Source organism: Centroberyx affinis, unplaced genomic scaffold, assembly GCF_046629955.1.
Source record: "Centroberyx affinis isolate AG114_WGS23_722 - 3 ecotype Tasmania unplaced genomic scaffold, CSIRO-AGI_Caff_v1 ptg005815l_1, whole genome shotgun sequence".
Classification (NCBI taxonomy): domain Eukaryota; kingdom Metazoa; phylum Chordata; class Actinopteri; order Beryciformes; family Berycidae; genus Centroberyx; species Centroberyx affinis.
The window spans coordinates 90785-115407 of NW_027282948.1; the positions used below are offsets into that span (position 1 = coordinate 90785).

Here is a 24623-nt window from a genome sequence, read left to right on the forward strand (position 1 = left end):
TGCATATTTTATGGAAATGTGTTCGCTGGGGGGGGGGGGGGGGGGGGGGCGGGGGTGGACACGGGTGTTTGTTTGAATGTATGTAATGTATGTATGTGGGAAAGTGAAAAATGACACACAAGTGGCGAACCTCTGGCGTTGGCCTATTCATGTGGTTTAACGTGGCCTTTATCGTGCCCTTTTCTCTAATGTCAAACATAAATGCAAATACAGATGCGATCATTATTTACAGCACACCGTACAGTGTTGACCTATCAACAGTCAGAGGTCGGCCTCCAAGCGGGCCGGTCGTTTTGAAACTTTTTTTTCGCATTTTCAAAAAAAAAAATTCTCCTCGCCACCCAAAAACCCAAATTTTCAGGCTTGTTTTGAAGCATAATCTAACAAAAGTTTACCCAGTTCTACTAACCTACTAGCCTAGACAGGTGTTGTTTTGTCTTTGGTAACAAAACAAAGCGAATGCAGCAGTAGCCCATACATCCATTTCCCCTGTTTCTACATTTGGGGACGCATGCAGCTACAATGGGATATCCCTGATCCAAATATACTGCTCTACCCCTCCTCCCTCCCTCCCTCCCGCTAGACAGTGTGCCAGCCAGCCGGTGAAAAATAAAGTCAACAAGCAACTGTATACATGCGGTGGCTCTGTGTGTCAGTCAATAGAAAACCGATCGATGCAGCCGGGGGCCCCTGCTGGAGAAGGTGTGTGTGTATGTGTGTGTGTTTGGGGGGGAGAGGGAGGGGCGGGTGTCGTAGGGGGCTGGGTTAATCTGTGACCGCTCTTCTGCGCTGATGATAGTATTGATCTGGTGAAGATCATCTGAAGGTCAGGATATGTTGTCTCTGTTTGGACCGCCTTGATCTTAATGCACTGTCTGTCCTTTCACTAGTGGTGGAGTGCACCTGATACTACTTCATTTCTAATGGAAACATCAAATAGCACAGCGAGAGACTTCTGGAGGGCAACAGACGGAGAAATAATCTCTTGCTTTTTGGTCTATGTTGTGATAACGATCAGGGTTGAATTGGTGTTATAAGTTAAAGGTTTAAGGATAAGATTAAAGGTTGAGTTAAGGATAAAGATGGATGATGTATTTGCATCAGTGCATTCATGCAGCCCGTCTCTATGCTGAATAGAGGGATGTGGAGAAAAGTGGATCCTGTGGCGTTAGCATTTTTTGATTGACAGTTCTGCTACCTTCCCTCTCTGTGGGTCATTATCATCATTTCAGAATGATGAAACAGAAACTAGACTTGTTAGCCCTTAATTATTCATTTGAATCCATAAAGGCAATCAATTAAGCTTAAGTGTGCAATAAATCTGATTAACCAGTCAGTTCCCAAAACACCATAAAATCCACGCAGGTCTTATACCCTGGTAATGAGTTTGCGAGGAGGGAGGAGGAAGGGGCTAATAAGTGAGGGTGCTCGCCCACAAACACACACACACACACACACACACACACACACACACACACCAAACGCACACACTGCGGTATGCAAACGACCATTGTGCTTGATGCAGCTTTTTTTTTTTTCGGGTGATAATTTGACGTATTAGCTATCGGGGATGAAAGATAAGCAGGGCTTAATGTATGCTAATATTAAGGTCTGCAGCTCGCAACAAAATAAAGCAAGGTCATCAGCAAAAGGCGCACTTGTAATTAATCGACGAATACATTACAAAAACAATGACGCAGTTCAAAAAACACTCATTAACGAGGCAAGGCATTTGAAATGAAAATAGAAACGTTAACGTTAATGTGTTGACAATGCGAGCCGCCACACTCAACCTTGAGACGCCGTTAACGCAGTGTGCGTGCGCACTGATTGGGGGAATCTGCTCGGCCTCTTTTCCGCCACCGCTATTTGTATCATTCCTCATTATTCTCTGACACACTCGCTCGCTCCTTCTCTCGCCCTCCCTCCCTCTCTCCTATCCTTCCTCTCTCCCTCCCTCCCTCCCTCCCTCTCGCTGGCCTTTACCTGCTCACTCGTCTCAGGGGAAATTACCACAGCTCAGAAACGCTGTCCTACTGCACCACAACGCTCCGCTCTGCCTCCCTCCACCCGTACAGCACACACAGACACACACACACACACACACACAGAGGCTGCATAACCCCAACCCCACCCCAGCTCTGTCCCTTTACCAGCCCCTCCATAGTATGTTTCCTCTTGCTATTGTGCTTCCCCCATAATGCATTATGTACTATAGAGAAGCACAGCAGTATGGAAAATTGTGTCTGTCTGTGTGTCTGTGCGCTATTATGCACAAATGTATGTGACTGCATGCATGTAGACTGTGTGTGCGCGTATGTGTTTGTACATACGTATATATGCGTGTGGGAGTGTGTGTGTATATTTCCCTATCTCTGGGCTTTTATAGGCCCTCCTCTGTTCAGGGTGATTCACTCTTTAATCTTAATGAGAGCTAATGAAAAGGATCCCTCCTCCTCATCTGGACTGCCATGCTGCCTTCGGCTACCGGCGCGCTCTCTCTCTCTCTCTCTCTCTCCCTCGCTACAGCGCCGGAGACCTTGGAGATGAATAGCCCGCGCGCCGATCCGTCTCGCGGGGGGGGCTCGGTTAGCCGTCTCTTTAACGGACAGGCACTTCAATCACGTCACTAATCAGAGCGAGGAACGGCTCGCGAAAAACTGTTTCGGCTCAGACGCTCAAACGTAAAGTATACCCGCCGCGACGTTTCGCCTTGAAGTAGCGTGATCAGGCGTTCTCGCCGTTGCGGGATTCTCCTTTTTTTTTTTTTATGCGCAGTTTAGAATATGGCTTCATTCGGGTTCCTTCCTCTGTCGGAATTATCATCACGCTGGGGCCTTTTTGCATATGTCAAGTCATGCCTTTGGAAATGTCACTTTGAGCGAGGGCGGCGGCAGCGGTGACAGTAGCCCCGCTGTCTGCATTTTGATTACTCACATGCATAAAGTCCAGACTGTGAGCGGATGATTGCGTATTCATAATCAATACCAAAATACTGACACCCCCCCCCTCCACCCTCCAGTCATCAGTCATTCTGCATCAGACGGCAAACTATAAACGTCTTCATCTCGGATGCAACGTCTGGGGAGTGAGGATTTAAAACCCGAGATCTGCTTTTTTGGTTCGCCGCTGTCATGAAATGTTTGGCGACTCCTCAGATCGTGTTTGTTTGGTTAATTCCGCAAGATTAGACGATAAGACGGTGCGTTCCGAGTGGGGCTTTGTGTTTGAGAGCAAGGCAAAAAAAACAGATTGTAGACTGTGACTTCTGAAAATTCATTTGATGGTTGCATAAATTTAGCTGGTGTTTAATCAGAACCTATGGAATATATTCTGACTTCTGAAGCAAAAATGAAGCCTGTTGGGATTCTTTTTATGTAATTTGTCTGGTGATGTGCTTGCCTCTTATGAATGTGTGTGATTATTAATGCTTCTAGATGGAGATACTTTCTCTCATGGGAAGCATGTTTAAATGATAAAATGTGGCCACAGAGCACATGCATGAAATATGCATGCAGCCACATAACACTCCCGTGTGTGTGTGTGTGCGGGTGCGCACGCCTGCGTGTGCGTGCGTTTGTGATGTGGGTATAAGTGAGCATGTGTGTGTGGTATGCATGAGAATGTGTGTGGTTTGGTGCATGCACATGCGTTCACGTGTGGGTGCGTACACGCATGAGTGTGTGTGTGTGTGTGTGTGTGTGTGCGTGCGCGCGTGTGTGTCTGGCAGACTCCGGCGGCAGGCTTGAAATTAAAACCTTATGCGGAACGCGGCTCGTGATTGGACTGGAATTAAAACAAAAGGCAGAAGAGTGCGCTGAAAAAAAGATCATAAAGGAGAGAGGAGAGGAGCAGGAGAGAATAGGGAAAGAAAGAAGGAGGAGGAGGAGAGTGTATTGTCTGGGTGGGGAAGGAGTGAGCGATTGCCTTCGCTGCAGTCCTACAGCTTGTGTCTGGGCTGCTTCTTATCAGAATGTCAGGCGGACCTTTCCCATTGGCTCGCTTCTGTCAGCAGTCTGCTTAAATGTGAAAGCAATTAGGGAAATTGGTGGAGTCAAAGAAAAATCCCAGAGACACCTAAAAGAAAAGCCGTGATGAGTCGGAGAGTGGAAGTGCACAAGGAGGGATGCACACACACACACACACACACACACACACATATAGGCACACAGACACATACTCTTTCTGTCTTTCCTTTTCTCACACTCATACACACACACACACACCTAAGTTGTTCCTCCCTTTGTTCTCTAAGATCATGTCACACCATTGTCATTATTTCAAGTCTCAGTTGTCCTTTGTGCTGCATAGATTTCCCCTCTCTTTGATAACTCATAGGAGGCTCCGGCAAGGAGAGTCAAGCTACAAGCAATTTAGGAGCTTAATTTTACATTAGCATGTAATTAATGGCTGAATCCATGTTGCCTGCAGGTGCATTCTATTCACTTTGATCCAAGATGTTGATCACGAACACAAACTATTTGAGTGACGTAAACATCAAATTCCAACATACAGTTTAACAGTCTGTGATCCACAGTGAACTACAGATCCCTCAAGGCGTTTCTGAAGGCATTCCCCTCCGCTCTCACCTCTCTTAACCCTGAGTACGGAACATCTGCTTTCTCCATTCAGTCGGAGCTTGCTGTTTTAATAGCTCTGGGCATCTTGCCTTGAAAAGGGGGGAAAAAAAGACTTTTGGCCAGGGCCCCTGGCTTTCTCATTAGCAGTCTCTCCCTGTGATGCATGGGAGCCCACAGCTCTGCTGAGAGGCTTCTCACTGGTCAGCCTTCCCCTTTGTGGGCCACAGCCTTGACCTGTTCCCACCACACAGTGTGTGTGTGTGTGGGTGTTGTGTGTGTATATGTGTCTGTGTATGGACCGGTCATTTCCATGAGAAAGGAGCACAGAGAATGGACAGGGGCCGCATTTTCTTTCTCCGAGACGGCTGCAGACGCGGTTCAGGGGGCACCGGGGCGACCTCATCCATCACTCGGTGAATAGCCTGAAATTATCGCCCCGTGCTTCTGGACATCATGTGATCAAGAGATTCTTGACAAAGGTCATTTTGGGTAGAAGAACTTGGTGCGCCCCCTTTAAGAAGTCTTCATCCTGGTTTGAATTTCCTTAATAAAAGTTCATGATGCAATTATATTTCCAAGTGCGGTCACTACACCATGCTTCGTTTGTAGGCTTTTACCACTTTCATCAGAGTGTGGACTCTTTTGCACTATTTTTGTCATACAAAGTTGCTATAATATTATTCCTACAATATTATTCCTACAATATTATGAAACAGTAACAGTATTCCTACAGGGACTTAGAGTGTCTGTAGTAGTCAACGGAGAGTTAACAGTGACCATATTATACTTTATGGTAGGTTTTTTTTAATCTCCTATGGTATCACTCATAATATTCCTACAATATTCCTATTCCTATATATCATATATAGTTTATAGTTCTGCTGTAATATTTATACAGCATCCTTACAAAATCTATAATAGCATCACCATAGTTGTTTTTCATAAGGAGTATTGAGTGTAATTGACATACATAAATCCTACTGTCACAAACAAACGCATAGGAAACAGTGTGACGAGGTGAGTGCCTCTAGACTAACAAATTAGCCATAAAACATCAGAAAGCTGCTCAAATCAGCGACCGCTATTAGCTCCATGCCTCAGCAATTACCTTAGAAATATGAGCTGTCTGTCCATCTTCTCTGGCAGCGTGCTGAAGGCTGGGAGAGCAGGAGGGGGGCGGGGGACGGAGCCGACGCCTGGTGTTTTGGTTGGTCGGGAGTGACGTCGCTGGAGCCACTTCCTGGTCTGTCTGCTCTCTGGGAGGAGGAGAGAGAGACTGCAGTGTTGTTAGTTTGAACAAAATGGCTGCGAGACCACTGTCAACGAGAGCTCACTGAACGCCTACCATGACTGTCCGCTCCACCGTCTGGATTCACACAGAATGTATTTCCCCGGAGTCGTTTCTCAACTTGCGTTTGCGGTAGCCAGCCCGCCGCTAGCCGTCCAGCTGGCGACCTAAACAAAAAACATTTCTTTTGCACTTTAAAACAAGTTGGCTGGCTGGCTTACGCCGTCGGCTTGTTCTAATACGCGAGAACTCATCGGCGATTTTAACGAAAACTGCCTGATTTCTTTGGTTTGCAAAACCTTGCTACGGTCGACGACTAACGCCGACCAGCTAGCAAACATCATTTTAGCTGCTTTTTAGAGACAATTTATTCCTGTGCGTTTTTTTTGTTTTTGTTGTTAGTGGTGCTTCGCCCCCTCCTATTATATCGTGACGTTTTAACAAACTGTTTTCAAGCGAGTGTTATTTCACGGCATTTTTTGCTCTAAACATAAATGAGTTGCTGTGTATATCTGGCTGAGTAGCCGTTGTTTACCTCGGTATTTTGTCACCAAGCTGCTCCAGCAGCAGTCGACTAATCTGCCAAGTCTGACTCTTAACTGCGACTGAATTTCTGCTCCATCTCTTTACGGGTAACTTTCTAGAAAAGACATCGGAGAATGCTTTTCTGCGTATTTTTCTGCCATGCACCAACTCTTCACTGAAAGCTGCCAAAGCTGTGGTTAACGCCAGGTAAGTTTAAATCATATAAATAGCTTTCCTCTGGTAACGTTAATATTTTGACATGATTGCCGTTGCTGCTGGATGACTGAAATTCAAGAATGCATTGGGAAGGGGGCGGATTATAGAGCTACGTGGGTGCTGTAAATAAGAAAATTGACAAATTTAACTAACTTACTGCCTATCGTGTCAGTATTTTTCTGAGCGCTATATCATAACGTTACGTCTCCGGCAAGCATGGACCAGTTGGCTTGCCAAATCATTAAAATATCCGTTAGATACCATTATTTCTGCCAATGTGCCTCGCCACAGTTCAGCAATTTCTTCATACTCTCATGTTTCTATTTCCACGGATGAAATGTTGTCATTCCTTCTACCCCTGGTTAGAGTCACGGACGCATCAGGCAGGTGAGCGGTAGGGATACATCAGGGGTTCCCAAAGTGGGGTCCAGGGACCCCCAGTGGTCTTTGAGGGGGTCCCCAGCAAAAATTAGAAATAGTGTTACTTCACTGTTATTTCCTGTGATGTTAGGTCAGTGAGAGGACGTTATAGGAATGACTATTTAATCACATACCCCTCTGAGTGTTATCTCCCCCTACATAGACAGCTGTGCAGTTGTCTACCAAGTCATATCCAACAACAAAAATATTCTCTGATAAGCTTCCCTCAAACAAATTCTTATCAAACGGGTGTCCATGGCTTAAATCATGTTTATTTTGAGGGGTTTGACGTGAAAATGTTTGGGAACTTCGGTGTTATATCACAGCTCTTTTATGATTGGCTGAGTGGGACGGGATCAAATCCAGTACATGTGTGTAATGTGAGGAGTTCTTGAAGGGATTGAGAGGGCCGCCTTGGCTTTTTAAAGGTTATTGTAATTGTTGAAGTGTTACAGTGCGCTAATAGGCTTGTTTGGATTGCATAGTGCTATCGATTATGGTTTTGTCGACACAATACAAGTATATTATGACAGCAGGACAGTCTAGTTTTGTTAAATGTTTTGTTTTGTGCCAACACATTGTCACATTGTGTCTGCACTGTTTTCTCTAGTGACAGAGACACAGTCTCACCTTTTAAGATTCCCCATCATTGCCCCGTCAGTCCTGTTAAGTGTTGGTTTGGGTGCATTGTATAGCTGTATCACATCATGCAGCTTACGGACTGTTGTTTCAGCACAGTGCATTCCACTGTACTAATTCCAAGTACATTATTAAACATAGCTGTCCTGTCTCTCTCCCTCCTTCCCTCCACCCCCTCGCTCGGTGAGAAAGCCGGGGATTCTGATTGAACTGTCGCCTTCCATTGCATCCCCCCTTCCTGCATCCTGTCCCCAGGCACTGGAGTATAGCTTTTAATATCTCCTCCGCGTGTCTTAATTGAAGTACATAATTTCCCGTTCAATTTCTAACCCCCTTTTCCTTCCCCTCTCTGACATCTCTGTCACCGCCGTCTTATCTCCATCGTCACACACCAGTGGGGTGATGAAATGAAAAATGCGCGGCAGCAGCAGTGGCACACACGCATTCATGTGTACACTGGGCAGGCGGATGGGGAGCTTGTGTGCGTGTGCATTCATTTGTGTGTATATACCCACGTGTGTATACGTATATACCTACGCGGGTATGCCTACATGCGTGTGTATGTGTGGGATTTTTCTGCATGTTTGTGTGTGTGCCCCTGTATAGTTGTGTGTTTGTGTGAGGATTGGCTTTTGAATACACAGCATGGAATGCTTAACACGCTTACCGTGGGAGTGTGTGACCATTTATGTCAAGCTCAAGGCCCTGGCAGTTGGTTAATGCGCTGCAGTTGTTAATCAGGTCGTGAGGTGCCTCCTGCATGCCCTAGACGCCCAGCTGACACACAGACACACACACACAGTCCTGTTCTTGCCCGGGGTCAAGGGTCCTCCCTTACATACACACGCCCATCTTTCCGAAGGGGAACAGAGCAAGCAGTAAAGGGGGGGTCGCTGTGAAAAGATGTTGCAGGGGCCCTCTGGTGTGTGTGTGTGTGTGTATGTGTAGAATAGAAAGAATAGAGGGAGAAGAAAGCTCTAAAGCCCGGTTAGTGGAAGAGGGAGTCGGCTAGTTCCTTAAGTGCCATACGGTCAGTCTTACCCTTCCCAGACACCGCCGCATTCAGCACCATAGCTACCACCACTGCAGCCACAGCAGGTGGCTGGACTGCAGAGCACTAGGGCAAATTGGGGGTGTGGGGTGTGTGCGGGCATTAGGTCACCAACGTTGAGGGGGGGGCGCATGTGTTGTTGCAATGAAGATGTCAGCCATGCTTCTCCTTTTTGATCCTTCTCACAAATGTTTGTAGCCCAGGGATTAGTACAAAAGGCTGCTGTTGCTATTTGGTGTTCTCAAGGGAATGCATAAATTAACCACTGGGAGAACAAGGCTTATGTGTCAATCTATGCCAGCATTGGCAAATCTAGGCCTAGAGAGATTGTTATTAAAACATTTTAGAAGTGTATAGGCTAACACTTTATGTTTCCCAGTGCAGAGAGACCCAAATGAGAAATTCAGTATCTCATACTGGGACTCAGACTCATTGAATTATATTACTATTTTTTGCCATTTTGGCAGCCCACTAGCAGTAGACCCATAACCCATTTGTCTCTGGATCCAACCAGGCTGTAGGCTGTTGGCATCTAGACATTGTTTTGATTAGAGTGTATTGTAACAAAGCCACGAGGACAAACCCTGGCAGTAACTCCATCTGCAGTCCCTTATCAGTAAAGGGACAGGATCATTTGTTTGAAAGGAAACCCAAGGCTTTCTTCCCCTTGTCTGACCCTTCACAGACAAAACATGAGCACTAGTGTAGTCCTCGGGTTGCTATCATTAGCCTGGTTTCCACTACAGGGCCAAATATGACTTGTGAGGGCTTGGGCCTGCTTGTTACAGCCCTGTGTCACTGTTTCCCCCAAAACAGCATTTCTGTGATTCTGTTTTGTAGCGCTATACAATAATTAGCCTATTTGCCCAGGGGCTGTGATTTCAAATAAACAAACGGGTCTTTCAATCCCATGTCAGACACTTTGCGATGGCCCTGACACACTCCCACTTAGTCGTGCTTTGGAAAAGTGGCTTGTGTCATCTGTCCCTTTTCCCAGCCATTGACCTTAGCCCAGGCCTGGCCGTGGTAGTTACTGAGCCTGTGATTATGAGGCTTTTAAAACAACTGGCACAGTCCTGATAGATAACACGCTTAACACCGCCGCAGGGTGCTGCTCCAGTAGGGGGGCGTTGACAGTGAAATCAGCTGGATTCAAGGGGGGGGTGGCTGGCTGTCTGGCAAAAGCCATTACCCTCTTCCTCCTTTGCTCTATTGAGGGCTATTTTCAATTGCATGTGTGTTTGGGAGGGGGGGATAAAGGATAAAGACTTGCCAGGCAGCTGTTATGTTTGGTGCGACCTAAGAGCATTGTACTAAATGGAGAGAGAGAGATTTATGTTGACTACGTTGTTGGCAGTAGTAACAGTAGGCAGTAGGTAGCCAGGAAGCCAGCAATACTTGTCATTTCCTCAGTTGGATAGACATCGCCCTGAAAGCAAACAGAATCAATATGTCATTTACACTTCCAAATGCTCAGCAGGATTTTTACATTCATGGTTTTTTTTCTGTCAGTTGTGTGTGCAGTGTTTCTTTTCTTTTGTGTGTGCATGTGTATGGCATATTAAGATGATCTTATAAGTCTGTCGGGTCCTCCCTGATGTTAGATAGCTGTAACATAAGGGTGTGGGTGGGTAGCTCTCTCCTCCTGGTCCGGCCTGTGTGCCAAGGGAGGGGGGTGGGGGGTTTGGGGCCCACCAGGGGTAAGCCAGGCCGGGGTGGAAGCTGGGGGAAGGGGGAAGCGAAGCTGGAGCTGTGGAGCTGCTGCCTGTGAGTGTTGGCAGGGGTCCAGGGGAATGTCCAGTGTGCTGAGGCTTGGTGGGGGCCCTTCCCTCCCTCTGTTCCATGTCGGCTAATTGGAGAGAGAGAGAGGCATCACATGGAAGCTGACAGAGAGACAGGCAGGACTTCCAACATGCAATGTTCCCTTTTCCCAGCTCCAAACCAACATTAGACAGCCTTACTCATTATGTAATGGGACTTAGGCCCGACAGCACTTTCCAAGCTCCTTGTTAAGGCTATGTAAATAGCACTAGCGTGCGCTGCCTGGCCCTGCACTGTGGCTTAGGCTAGTAAGTCCAGGTCTTTTGTTTGTTGTATGGACTGTTTTAATATTAACTTGACTACATTCAATGGAGTTCAAGTGTTTAATTTTACTGTGTACTTTGATTGTTTTTAAAGCCCACTTTGAGTCAGTCTGCTGGCGCGAGTGGCAGTCATATTTGGCATGCTTTTGATGAAACGGACCTACTAGCTATTATCAACAGAACATTTTTGTGGTGATTGAGAACTTGTATATTCTGTGTTCCCAGTTGTCTGTATTACAAAGTAGCCTTTCTTGTGGTTATACACAGTTTAACAACATAATCAAAAGGATTTACTATATGGCGATAGAAATTCTGTGAAATTGAAAATCAGTGGGTGGAGGGTATTTAAACAGGAGATGTGTCAGGTAAGCTTAACACATCATACAGTGTCTTGTTGCCTAATGTTATGTTACCTAAATAACTGTAGGTCAATATTTCATGAGTTGTGAGCTAAAATGCATTTCTGGTGGCTATAGCAGAAGTTGTCATGAGCCTTGATCCCAGGAAAAGAGACTCTCAGTTGGATCCCAGATTTGAAGTTTCACAACCCCCGCTTAAAGGCTCATGTCTCTTGTATCAAGCAAAGTCTTTAGATTAGCATACAACTAGGCTAGATGATTTTTTTAATTGGAATATCCCAACACTCATGTTAATCAACATGCACGAGAGTTACTTCAATACCCTCAAACCTAATTGGCACATTTTCATCACATCTTAGTCCAAAAAAATCCCCCACTCTTTCTTCTTTCCCTTCAGTCTTAAAGGGGTTGTCTTTATTTCTGTAGTCCCACCCTTCTCCCTACAGCAGCATGGAAGCAGCCCATCACTTACATCTCTCTCTCTGCTCTCGACTTTCTTCTTGCTCACTTTCTGTCTTTCTTACATCAGAGTTGGCTTTGTTCGCACAACTAAACACAGTGCTTATTTTCTCTCTCTTTCAGGGTGTGTGTTGTTGCTTACGCTCTTGACAGCCTGTGAATTGCTGACTGACATGTCTGTGTGTGTGTTTTGGGGGTGGAGGGGGCGGGAGGGGGGTGGGGGGGTGCTCACCACTGCGGTTGGCAGTGAAAGGCAGTCAATGTCAAAGTAACCTTGAGGGAGTATAGCCCAGCCGATAGGCTCCTTTTTCCTAGTCTTTGTGTGCATGCATCATGTGTATATGTGTGTGTGTGTGTGTCCTTTCCTAATGTCAGGTTTGTTTAGTTTGGCTTTACAGATTTTGACAGTTTGATGGCGGCAGTGGAGGTAGGCTGTGTAGTAGAAAACCACTCAGGCCTATTGGTTGCTGTTTGTGTGTCGTCTAGAAACTCTCTTTCAGTCCCTGTCTGGTTCATGTTGAACCAGACTCCTAATCGATCCATTAATGGAAGCAAATTCTGTCCGCCCACTTTCTGCTCTGCTGTCACACCCCTGTCTTGACCACATCGCCCTGATAATGTCCTGGTTGACCAACAGCAGCCTGCAAATATGGACTGTATCGCATCATTTTTTTGTCGAATGACGAGTCAAAGACAAGTCATTGTAAGAACAAAATACAACATCCCCTATTTGGTGGATGTGTTTATCCAAATCGCCTTACACTACCACGAGTGAGTACACTTTTATCATGGGTGGCCTCAGTGGGAATGGAACCTCCATAACCCCTGCAGGTTTAGTGTTGTGCTCTACCCAATGAACTATACAGGACCACCAAAATGTCTTGGAAAAGAGATTCTGGGATTGGACACAAAAGGGGCTGTTATGTTGGATACCCATGTAGCTTAAGTAGCAATAGTATAGCTTAATGAATGCCAGCGCAAGATGAGATGTACTGGGTACTGGGTTAAGAAGTTTGAAGAACTCCTGCTCTAGGCTAATTATGAGAGGTCAGGCATTGTATTAATGCTAATAGTACTTCGTACTCATCTGCAGCTTTAGACAGGAGTTCACCACACAGCCTCTAAGCCACTAGACAGACATGCACATAAAAACAAATGAGCAAAAAAAGCAGGCATATGCAGAACACACACGGACACACACATTCACATAAACACAAAGCAGTCATAAGCAAAGACACACACCCACACACACACCGCTTGACAGCTTCTCGAATTCAATAAGCTTTAGCTCTATTGGCTGGCAGAGAGCAGGCCTGCTTGGTCTTGTGCATTGTGTTGTTTTCCTATTTAATGAGCTGCCAGCACGTTAAAGTTTCATATCGACTTGGCAGAGGAAGCAGCCAAGAGACTGAGAGCTAATTTTCTGGAGGCAAACTTCAAAGCTGTTATTTATAGCCCCCCTCTGACTCTCCCTCTCTCTCTGATTCTTTCACTTCTTGCTCCACCTTGCACTCCCTCCATCACCTCACCCCACCCCACCCACCCATTCACACTTAGTCGGTCTCTCATCTACAAATCCTACCAGCCAAGAATATGATTGTTTTACAGACTCTTAATTCATGGAACAGGTCTAGGTCACCCAACCTATAGCTGACAGCCTGGTGCTCTTGGCTAATACCAATAAAGGGTGTTATATATTTTCACAAGCCAATTTCCACCTGCTTAAAGCAAAGCTGGTATGCACAGAATGCTTGCAAACCAAGCAGCTTGTGAGACTGTCTGTGTGTGTGTGTGTGTGTGTGTGTGTGTGTGTGTGTGTGTGTGTGAGACTGAGAGAGACACACACAGCAACAACATTGTTATTACTGCTTATCAGCTGTGGAATTTACAGGCTTGTTTTCCCCAAGCCGTTCAGGTTGAGTAAACACACATGCACGCGCACACACACCCACGTGTACTTGTGCATAGTCGTTGGGGTCTGTAGCAGCAGCTATAGGGGAATTACTCCCTAGGTAAGGACCGGCCATGATAATGTTCCATGTAATAAGGCTCAGGAGAGCCCTGTGGCTTCCCTAATGCCGCAGGAATGGGTGGCTGGATGGATGGTAATGGTGGAGGAGAGTGGGTTTACCACATTCTGTGGCAATGACCTGACCATATTGCTTTTCTGCTGAGGGAGGAAAGTCACTCCTCTTCTCCTTCCTCCTCCCCCCGTCCTCTCCTCTGTGATTGGTGTTGTGTCTGCGGTTGGTCCGTCAGCCCTTCAGAACACGTGAAGCTGTGTATTTGCCTTGCAGCTCTTTCCCTTTCAAGTTCTCTCTCTCTCTCTGTCTTTCTCTGTCTTTCTCGCTATACGCACTAGCACTGCCCTTTTCATTCTGTGCCTCTTCTATCCCTCTATCACCCTCGCCTGGTTTCTCTCTCCTCTCCTCAACCCCTGTTTTTCTCCCTGCTTCCCTAGGTACCAGCTATCAAGGTGCACGGATATTTCCATGCCTTTTTCCCTCTCTGTCTCCCCCCACATCTCTCCCTGTCTGCCAGCCTCGATAGTGGTTCGTTCTGGGTTTTTTTTTTTTTTCGTCTCCTCCATTCTCCAGTGAGGATTCTCTCCGTCTTTCTCCTCTTCCTACACAGAGTCTCTCTTCTTTCTCTCCCTGTGCCCCGTCTGGCTCTCCGGCTGCTGTCGTTCTTAATTGGTGTTGCTCTGCCTCTGCTTTCATCCTCTGCCTGTTTCTTTTCCCTTCTCTCTTTCCTCATCCCCCCCTCCCTCCCCTTCCTCTGCATCCCTGGCGGAAAACGACAGGCATCAGACAGACTGCCTCCTGCCTGTGCACATCAAACTACCCTGTGTGTGTCTGAGTGTGTCTTTATTGTGTATGTGTGTGTGTGTGTCCCCAGCTTATTCATTCCTGTACAGTGTGTTCCTGTTTTAATGCTTTCTTCAGTATAGCTCAGCCCCAGTCCCTGGTTATGGAGCTGTTTCATGCAGTTCAGAAAGAGAGGCATCCTCCCTCGCTGTGCAAATTATGCACAATTTCCCTGCAGCTCCAGCTCTGTGACTTGGGCTGTTTTCCTGTTCGACCCTGTATTCTGAAGCAAAGCTTTAGGCAATATAGGACCACTGGTTTGGGTTAGCTCCAGTAGAAGAATGGGTCTTATTTTGATATTTATATCATGATGTCATGTCATGTGTTTTAATTGGGAGGGATAGGGGTGAACAACAAGGCCAGATGATGACTTTTTATTTTAGTTATATTTTTCTAGCTGTGACAGCTGCCACAGCAGCTAAGTGAACGTAAAGAAGTTAGTTACTGGTGAAGCTACTGGCTACGTCATGTCACTCAAGTCGATCCAAGTCCCTGCAATGTACGGGAAGGCTGAATGACATACCGTGCCCTCGTAGGTCAGTAACCTAAAAACAGGACATATTTTGCCTAATTGCAGTGTCATGCTGCCAGCCAGGGGAAACCTGATGCTGGTAGCCAGTGCAGCGACACCCCAGGGTCACTGTTGAGGAGATGCTGGTGTCAGCAACACAGAGAGGGGGAGAGAGAAGGGGAGAGTCAGGTAAAGAAATGGTCGGGGGCCAAAGAGTTCAGACGGGAGGCTAACTTTGGCATTGACTATCGGCTGACACACATCTCTCTCTCATGCACTTTCTCTCTCCCTCTCTCTCATACACTCTGCCAGTGTTTGTGCCTAAATTCACATAATATCATTTCATATGAAAAATACTACTACTATTCTACCAGGCTGTCCAGCCTTTGGTGACCCAGAGAACATTTTAATCTGCACCCATCCCTAATGTATTGACGTGCAGGAAATGAGGTAGATGATAAATCCATATGGGCAAGCGTGTTGTTGTTGTTGTACTTACAGTCATATATCCCCCCTCCCTTGTCTCTGCTCCTCTTTATCCCTCATTTCCTCTCATCCTCTGTGACAGCAGCAGCAGTCACCAGATGGGGTAGGCCCGCTAGCATCTGGGGGGTAAAGGGCTAGATAGCCAAGAGAGGATGGGGACAGAAAATTCCAGCACATGAGGAGTTAAAGACGACAGCTAATGTTTTTTCCCCCTATATCCCCTGTCCCTTCCTCTGCTTGCATGCTGTCACCGTGCCCCAACCCCCTCTATCCCCCCCGTTTTTTCCATTCTTTTGGATGCCATCCAAGGAATCTGAGAGAGGGAGGTGTTGGATTGGTTCAGGCGGTGGAGGTAGGCGTGTGGGGGGATGTGTGGAGCTGTGAGCCTATAGGATTGTTATCACCATGCAGGAGGGCTGGGGAGCAGTGTAGAGGGTTAAGGCTGCTTAATGGTCTCAAATCTGGGAGAGAAAAACTGAGAAACACTAACAGAGATGCACACAGTACATAAACACATACTGCATTCACTCCTCTCTTCCTCCCTTTTCTCTGTTGCAGACAATTATCTGTACACGCACACACACACACAAACATGCACTCGCATACACACACACACACAAATTGAGTTCCTATTTATTACCCGAGGGCTGCCTTCCCCTAGCTGCTGAGATAGCACAATGACACACACACAGAGCCTCCTCGGTATGAAAAATAGAACTGTGTGTGAAAGCGAGAAGGAGAGAGAGAAATGAGAGGAGAAGAGGAAGAGTGAAAAATGGGAGAGGAGAGAAAGTCCTACAGTGATATCTTCTGTCTTTCATTATAGCCCCGCTGCCATGGCCACTAGTCTGGCAGTCTTCCCCAGGGTTTGGCTCTGAACTGTCTGTTGACAGCACTATTCAATGTCTCTCTCCCTCCCTCTCTTTTTCTCTCTCTGTCCCTTGTGTCTCTCCCTTTCTCTCTCTCTCTTTCCTCTCTCTCTCTTCTCCCTGTCTCTCTCCCTTACCCCCACTGAGACTTTGCACCAACATCAGTCAGTCTCGGCGAGGCCTGTCCTGTCTCTTTGATTGACAGGTCCCTCCCCCTACCAGTGGGCAGCACAGTGGGAGGCGGGGCCTTTCATTAATCTCCCGTTATGAGTGTTATGATTCATTCATATATTCAGATTGGATTCATATCTAGGCCCCAATGGACGCACGCCTGCTAGCCTGGCTCATTGCCTGTCTGCTTATCCGGCCCTTTCTCTACCTGTCTCAAGGCCTGTGTGATTTTTCAGGCCGATTTGACTTATTTTGATTAACAACTTCTAATGAAGCAATTTCTGCTTTTCCACCCCCTTGTTAGTTGCTGTTTTATCATAAAATCCCCTCTGTCTATCCCCTCTGTCTATCTTCATGCACTTGGGGCTTCTGCTTACTCTGCTTGGGTGGTCAGCTTTGTGTGTGTGTGTGTGTGTGTGTGTGTGTGTGTGTGTGTGTGCCTGTGTGCGTGCCAGCCCCATGGCTTGAACACTCTTATCACTCAGCATTCAGTGAGAGAAAGCCATGTCCTTCCAGTTGCTGAGGACGAAGCACAATGGTGTATTGTGCAAGGCAGGCCTGCATATATGTGTGTGTGGTGTGTGTGTGTGTGTGTGTGTGTGTGTGTGTGTACGCTTCACAGGATGGCTGGCCAAGAGGAATAGGCCATTATTTTAGACTGACATGGAGATGATTGACTGATTTTATTAGCGCGCTTTAGAGAGAGGTTTCATTGATTTGATATGACATAGCGCTGTATTATTGATCAGTATCAGTTGCACTTAGCCAGGACTACACACATACACACACTCTCACACACACACACACACACACATACACACATTCTCTCTGGCCCTGCTCATGCCTCTAATAGTTTCCAGGAGCTGTCACTATAGCTGAGCCAAAGGAAATACAGGCTGAAATGAAGCACTTAGTTTCCCTGGCCCTCAGGCTAGCTAGCTAGACTCACACCCACTGGAAACAGATCTTGGGGGGGAAAAAGGCCTTGTGTCTTATTCTGTCAGTCTGTTGGTCTTTAGATTATCTGCCTTTCAGCCTTTTTTTACTCCCTTGGATTCTTGTTTCCCTGCTGTTACTAGCACTCTTTCACCGACCTTCACTTCTGCTGTTCTGTCTCTCACACGTTTGCCTCTTTCCTTTTCTCTCTCTGTCTTTTTTTTTTAAACCAGCTTTCTTTCTCCGGCCTTTACTCTTGCAGTTCTTTCTCTCTCTCTCACTTCTGCCTCTTTTCCTTTCCTTTTTATTTTCCTTTTCATTTTTTGTATTTTGTCTCCCTCTTTCCATCTCCTCCTCCTCAATTTTTGACCGTGAGTGAAAGTGCTCCTCAGAAGTGCCGGCCAAGATTTACGTATGAAGTGCCGATTGAGGGTGGAAAAGTTTTTCCAGACACTGCACTTTGGCTCTGACTTAAACATGGATGAAAAGGAAGGGGTTGAAAGTTTACATGCACTGTAGTGTGTGTGTGTGTGTGTGTGTGTGTGTGTGTGTGTGTGTGTGTGTGTGTGTGTGTGCGCGCGCATTTGTTTGCAAACACAATTGTACATGTTTGTGCAGTATGTATATGTATGAACATGGGAAATGAGAATGTGCCTTATGTTTGTAAAGCGTGTGCACGTTTCATGTTTGTAACATGAAAGTGCAAAAAGTGTAAGTGCAAAAGTGAAATTCTCTCACCACTTAAGCCGAAACCTGCACTTCCCCTTTACTTCCTCTTTTCACTCAAATCACTCTCTCTTCTCTCTGTGTTGGCAGCTGAGAGAAGCTAGCGACAGAAGAAAGAGAACCATTTGATGGAAGAAAAGAAAAAGAAAAAACAAGAAGAAAAGACCAAGAAGGACGCCGCTCAGAAAAAGGTGAGGCTGGAAATGAGACACACACACACACACAAAACGCATATTATGCAGGGAGCTGTGCATATCTATTTCTAGCCTAATACCAGGTATTAAAGTCAGTTCTATGTGTGTGTGTGTGTGAGAGAGAGTGGGTTACACAGTTAGCACTTAGTGTTTTTTTTAATCTCCATTCCTTACTAATTCACAGCTTTAATTGAATTTAACAGCTTTGGCTGAGTTGTGTAGATGTGGGCAGCAAACTGCCAGTACGCAAACAGCAACTGACTTCTACTGTTTCATACTGGCTGCCATTCAACAGAAAAAACATGACAAATGGTTTGAATAGAGTGCATCACTGTTCAGTAACACTAGTCCATTTCTTACTACACAAACCTCCTTTTGGTTTCAGTTATTACAATGTTATTTCAATATGTTTAACTAAAATGTTTAAACATCACGCCTGCTGTATTTTGTTTCTAAATCCATCTCCCTCTCTTTCTCTCTCTCCCCCCTCAGGCTGCTGATCAGAAAACCAAAGGTGAGTGTCATAATGAAGTAAACTACACCCTCTCATCCACCTCGTTTTTCTAAAAATACATTCATACAAAAACTCATATAAGCCTGTCATCAGCTGTGATTATTATATGACCCGCAAAGACACACACACTATGGGCACATAGCATTTTGGTTTCTTGCACACAGATGGACACACACACATTTTGCACATGCATGAACAATTGTGTCCTTTGACTCTCTGTTTCTCAAACACACAAACACACACACACACACACACACACAGAGAGCAGAGCCAATCCAGTGGAGTCTAATGCAGAGTGATGTGGAGTGACACCCAGAGCGCCCGCAGCACCAGGCAGTGAAGCGTGAGGGCACCCAGACAGCTACAGCACTGAACACTGGCATGGGCTGGGGGGGATGGGATGAAGGAGGAAGGGAGGGGGTGGGGAGTGGAATAAAAGGAGGGCACGGGGTTCATTTGAAATGCAGAGGGAGTGGGGCCGGGAGAACGGTGTCCTCACATGCCCTTGGACTTCTCTTTAGATGCTAATGTAGAGTTTCTCACCGTATAGCTGTGAAATTAGTTTTGGTCACATACTCTAATGCTAGCAAAACACCCACGATTACCTCTGCTGCCAACAGCAGTCCTAGTGACCTGCTTGTGCTTTAATTTGGTCCAATTTGGGAATTGTCAGGCACAAGGTACTGCAAATCTGAAAAATGGTATCATCAGAGAAAAGCTGATATGGATTACTTTTAAGGGATGTGAATTAACTTATTTCTATCTGTTTAGTTGGTTTGCATGTGCTTATGTTTTATGGTTAGATTTAGAGGTAGGGTTAGGTTTGAGGCAGGCATTTAGTGGCAGGGTTTTAGGGATTAACATAAGTCACTGAAATGTCCTCACAACTATAGTTATACAACCACGTCTGTGCACGTTTGTGTGTGTGTCTGCCTCCCTCCCTCTCTCCTCAGCACCAGTCTGGCCATCTGGGTGTGACCGTTGGGCTTTAACAAAGGTCACCACAGCCTGCCTTGAACTTTGACCTGCCTTTTTAATTACCCTCCCTCTGTTTCACTGCCCTGTCTCTGAGCTGGGCCTATTAGCTAAGTTTCAAAGGCTTTGCACAAAGCCAGTTACTTTGACTTGACTCGCTGTGCTTGAAACGTATGTGACATTTTGTCATTTTAGTGCTTTTTAATTGAATTGGCTTCTAATATGTCACTTTTCTTCCTTTTGGGCAATGACACAAAAATGCTGGTCTCCAGAGGAAAAAGTTAGAAACCCACAAGGCTAGAGTATTGAAATCAAATCTATATATAAATCTTTTAGAAACCTGGCTTGACACAAAGTGCTTTACAGAGGAACAAAGGACACACATCCACATAAGAACAAGAGAGAACAAACGTATTATGACGCAAAGCCAGAGCATTGCTCATACAGATGCTCAAGAGCTGGCAGATGTGTTTTTTATGTTGTGTGTAGGAGGTTAGCCAAGAGCATGGCTGGTGTTCAACTGGACCAGGAGTTAGGAGAGGTATGTGGCTGATGTCAGACGGTGGAAACACACCTGGCCCAAAGCATCTCGCCGGCCACAGAAAATGTCACACAGCCCCCCAGTTAGGGCCTCTGCACGCAATCTGTGAATGTGTGCCTGCGTGTGTCTCTGTACGTTTGCATTTGTTTCTGATATGTACATACACATACAACTATGTGTACACATCTGTGTTGTGTGTGCGTTGGCTGTGCCAAGTGTGAGCAGCAGGAATGGCAGAGGAAATGCAGAGGGGTCAGGGAGGACGCATGGACAGCCCGCTGCCTGGGAGAGAGGCCCATGGACAGGGCCACAGCCAAGAGGGAGGAGGAGGGAGGGGGGAAAGAAGGGAGAGGAAGACGGAGGAAGTGTAACAAGGTCTTGCGGGGCCAGATAAAAGAAAAAATGAAGGAAGGAAAGGGAGGAAAGAAAGTAATGAAGCAGTGAGCACTTTAGACGAGTGCCAAAAATGACTGTCGGGAGTCAATGGCGGTGCTATTATAGAGCAGGACTAATGACATGAATATTATTTTATGATATGTTTAATGAGAGACAGAGAGTGAGAAACTGATTGTGTGTGTGTGTGTGTGTGTGTGAGGGGGGTACTCATGCAGACAGAGAGATTATAAAGAAAAGGAAAGAAAGGGCTAGTTTGTAGGCTAATTGTTCAGTGAGCCATCAGGACCTCTGTGAGTTTACTTATAACCTCCCATCTGCAATATCTCTCTTAAAAGGGAGGCTGGCATCAACTGGAATGAGTCGAGTTTTCATGCGTGACACTAAATAATAGAGGTGTATGTGTATGAGGGAAGAGAGCAAATCAGTATGCGGCTGTGATTTGTGTCTTTCCATCCATATCAGTGAATTCTGCCTTCCTTATACACTCTCAGAAACTCATACACACGCACACACACACACACACACACAGACCAACCCCCCTCATCCTCGCCATCTCTCTCCCTGTGCTTCCCTCTCCCCCGGTGCAGGCCGCCTCGGTCCCAGGCATTTCAATTTGTTTGCGGTAATCGATCTCAGCCCGGCGCGTTCATATGTATGAAAATGAGATAAAGCTCCGGCGCTGTGGAATTAACTCCTCTGCCCCCCATTAGGCTTGGAGCTTCACAGAAGGCAGGGCTCCAGGAGGCAGCGCCCCGCTCGGCCTCCCCCACACACAGGCTGGACCCCCCCCCCCACCCTCCCCTTTCTCCTCATCCCTGGTCCCCATTACCACAGAGGGCAGAGGGACGCTGATTATTCACCCCCACCACACACACACACACAGAGCTCCATCTCCATCTCTGCCACCACTGCAATCGCAATCAGTCAGCACACACCTACCAACCTTGACAAAAATACATGCCAGGACACACACACACACACACACACACACAAACCATGAGAAATGTACATATTTGGCAAGGCACAAACACATGTTCCTAGATGCACACATTTATATTCACATAGACACATAGTCATATTTATAGACACACACACACACACACACACACACACACACACACACACCTCAATCTATTCTCAGTGAGTGAAGCAAATGCTTACATCATGGAATTGCAAAACAGCCAAGGCAATAATATGCTAGCCATGATGGCTGTCTCAACATGCACACACACACACACACACACACAGTGAAAAAAAGATTCATGAAGTTATGAGAAAGCACGGCCCAAGTGGGGAGTGACGCAAATGTAATTCATGAAACAGGTGGCGACAGGCGGGCGCAGAAAGCCCCAGTAATACCACGGTACGCCTGTCGCATTCCCACACCCCGATAATCAGAAGATGAGCAAGGCCGCTCCGTTTCTGCTGCTCACACACTTTTCTCTGCCGAGAGGTTAAAGAACAAATGTAATGCACGTCAATCTCTCGTCCCTCACTTTTCCCCTTACCGCCGCTGTTTCTTCCCTCCGTCTCATCTCGCCCTCCCCAGATCGGCTCGGCCCCGACGACCGCATCTGGCCGAGAAACATATTTACACGGTGTCACCGCGGTGATAACAGCATTATATTTTTCAAAGTGGCGAGAGACACACAAACACGAGTGCGTCGTATAATTCCGCATTGGATTAATTTGCAATTTCACATGCTATTAATTGCGTCGACACTTTTGAAAGGGAATTTCATGAATCGCAATCTAATTAGAGGCTAATTTACTTTTGGAGCCGGCCCGCTTTTCTCTTCTGTTAACCACATTTATAAATACGCAATGAATTAACAGTGAATGGCTTCTGAATTATGTCCTGTGGATTTATGACTGCCAAGCATAATTGTTTTTCCTCTACCCCCTGTCTGCTCACCCTGCATGCATCTCAAGTGGCAGGGGAGAGAGGGGGATGGGGGGAGCGAGAGAGAGAGAAAGGAAACAAGAGGGGTCCCCAAACTTAAACAATGCCTTCCTCTCTGTGTGCATTCATGTTGCATGATCACTCACACGCTGCTGACATGTGAGCCCATTGACTGCCTCCTCCCTCTCCCCCTCCCCCTCCCCCAACATTGAGCTGCCTCATGTCAAATATCAGGCAGATTAATAGGATGCAGCTCAACATATGAATGGCGGTTCGGTCTGTGCTTTGCCAGCAAGGTGTTTGTGTCCGTGCATGTGTGTGTGTGAGGCTCAAAGACTGGCGGGTATGCCTGCACAAGGGGCCCTTCTCGCTCTGCCCTCAGGCCATTGTCAAGCAGCAGTTAGACCACAGAGAAGAGAAAAAAAATGTCCACACATCATTATTATTCAACCATGAATTGGATATTATGATGGCGGACTGTTTCTATTAACAAGATATAGTATAACATTATCATGTCTCGGCATATTAGTCATATTGTATTAGATCCATGAGATGTTCTCATCCTTATCGTGGTTTCTTAAATTACGGATTGGGACCCAAAATGGGTTGCGGGCCAATTGCTAGTGGGTCCCCACATGCCAGGAGAAGTGATATGCTCTAATGAGCCTGGGGCCCAGGGTGTGAGAGACCACATTTCTCATTTGGATGTCAGGCTTAAAAACTTTAAGATACCTTCAGCTTCGTGCCATCCATCTGATTCAAAAGGCGTATATCCTCAGGCAGTTGTTGCCCTCAGGCGCTGACCTAGGATGGAGGTATAATATGATCCTGTTAAAGCCCTTATACCCAGAGTGTAGGTTAGCAACCATTAGATCTAAAAAGCAAAAGGTTTCTAGGGGCAACCTCCTCATAATCCCAACAGACAGGAGAGGCACAGCTGAGATGAACTAGGAGGCTCATTAGTGTGTGTGTGTGTGTGTAAGGGGCCTGGCATGAGGGAACCGGGGGTCACAGGAGGCAAATGGAGGTGCATTAGGCAACTGTCAGTCTCTATAGCAACAGCCTGTTATGGGAAGGGTGAGGGGTGAGAAAGGGTGCCTTTTATTTTGTGTGGGTGTGGGTGTGAAAGAGGGAGAGACTCTGTTTTTCTTGACTACTACTGACAGATGGGACCTTATATAGATGCACCCACTTGACCCTCCCTTCTGCGCACACACACACTCTCACACTCAGTGACTCTAGGGTCTTCTTGGTTATCCTTACTTAGCAGTGTTTGCTGGTAAAATGTTTCTCAGTAACATAGTATGTGTTATTATACTTGCTAGTAACAAGTAGTGTAACAAATTACTACTCCAATTTCAGTAATATTACACAGGAGAGAAATCGGTGGGTGCCACACTCTCTCCATTAAAAGAAATATTAATTTAACTAGACAATACAAACATGACATTTGAAGGCTTTTGAATATTCAGAATATTTCTTTTCATGTAGAGTGAGGCACCCATCCATGTTGTAGTAATAATATTAACAATCAAAATTAACTTTTATTATCATCCCCCCTATGATGCAGATAAGTAGTAGTAAGTAAAGCCATATTACTGTTGAAGTGAGCAATGAACCCAATACTGTTACTTAATTTAATACATTTTTATGGCTTTTCTGCTTTATGTGCTAGTACACAGTAACAAGAGAGACAGGAAAATGAGGGAGGGAGATGGAGGGTATGATATGTAAAAGGTTGTTGCCCAGTCCTAACTCATGTTTTCCTAAGTATGTGCTTTTTATGCACTTAAGCTGATAGATCGGCGAGCCATCCCCCTGTGTCTGTGCCTCCATACTGTCCAGAGCCTATTAACATGAAGAAAAAATGTGAGTGGACATGGCATCTTTTAATGTCAGTGCTCCAATATAAA

General features: G+C 46.1%; 1 protein-coding gene across 1 annotated transcript in view; it reads left to right on the forward strand.

Moving 5' to 3' along the window:
- Window positions 1–5947: 5947 nt before the first annotated feature.
- The window catches only part of LOC139667848 (trinucleotide repeat-containing gene 6C protein-like), a 57801-nt gene continuing 39125 nt past the window's right edge, over window positions 5948–24623 (forward strand). The window contains exons 1-3 of the mRNA XM_071547321.1: window positions 5948–6600; window positions 18278–18378; window positions 18874–18895. Coding sequence (XP_071403422.1) covers window positions 18316–18378; window positions 18874–18895 — 85 coding nt within the window. The 5' untranslated portion in view covers window positions 5948–6600; window positions 18278–18315. The remainder of the gene's footprint in view (window positions 6601–18277; window positions 18379–18873; window positions 18896–24623) is intronic.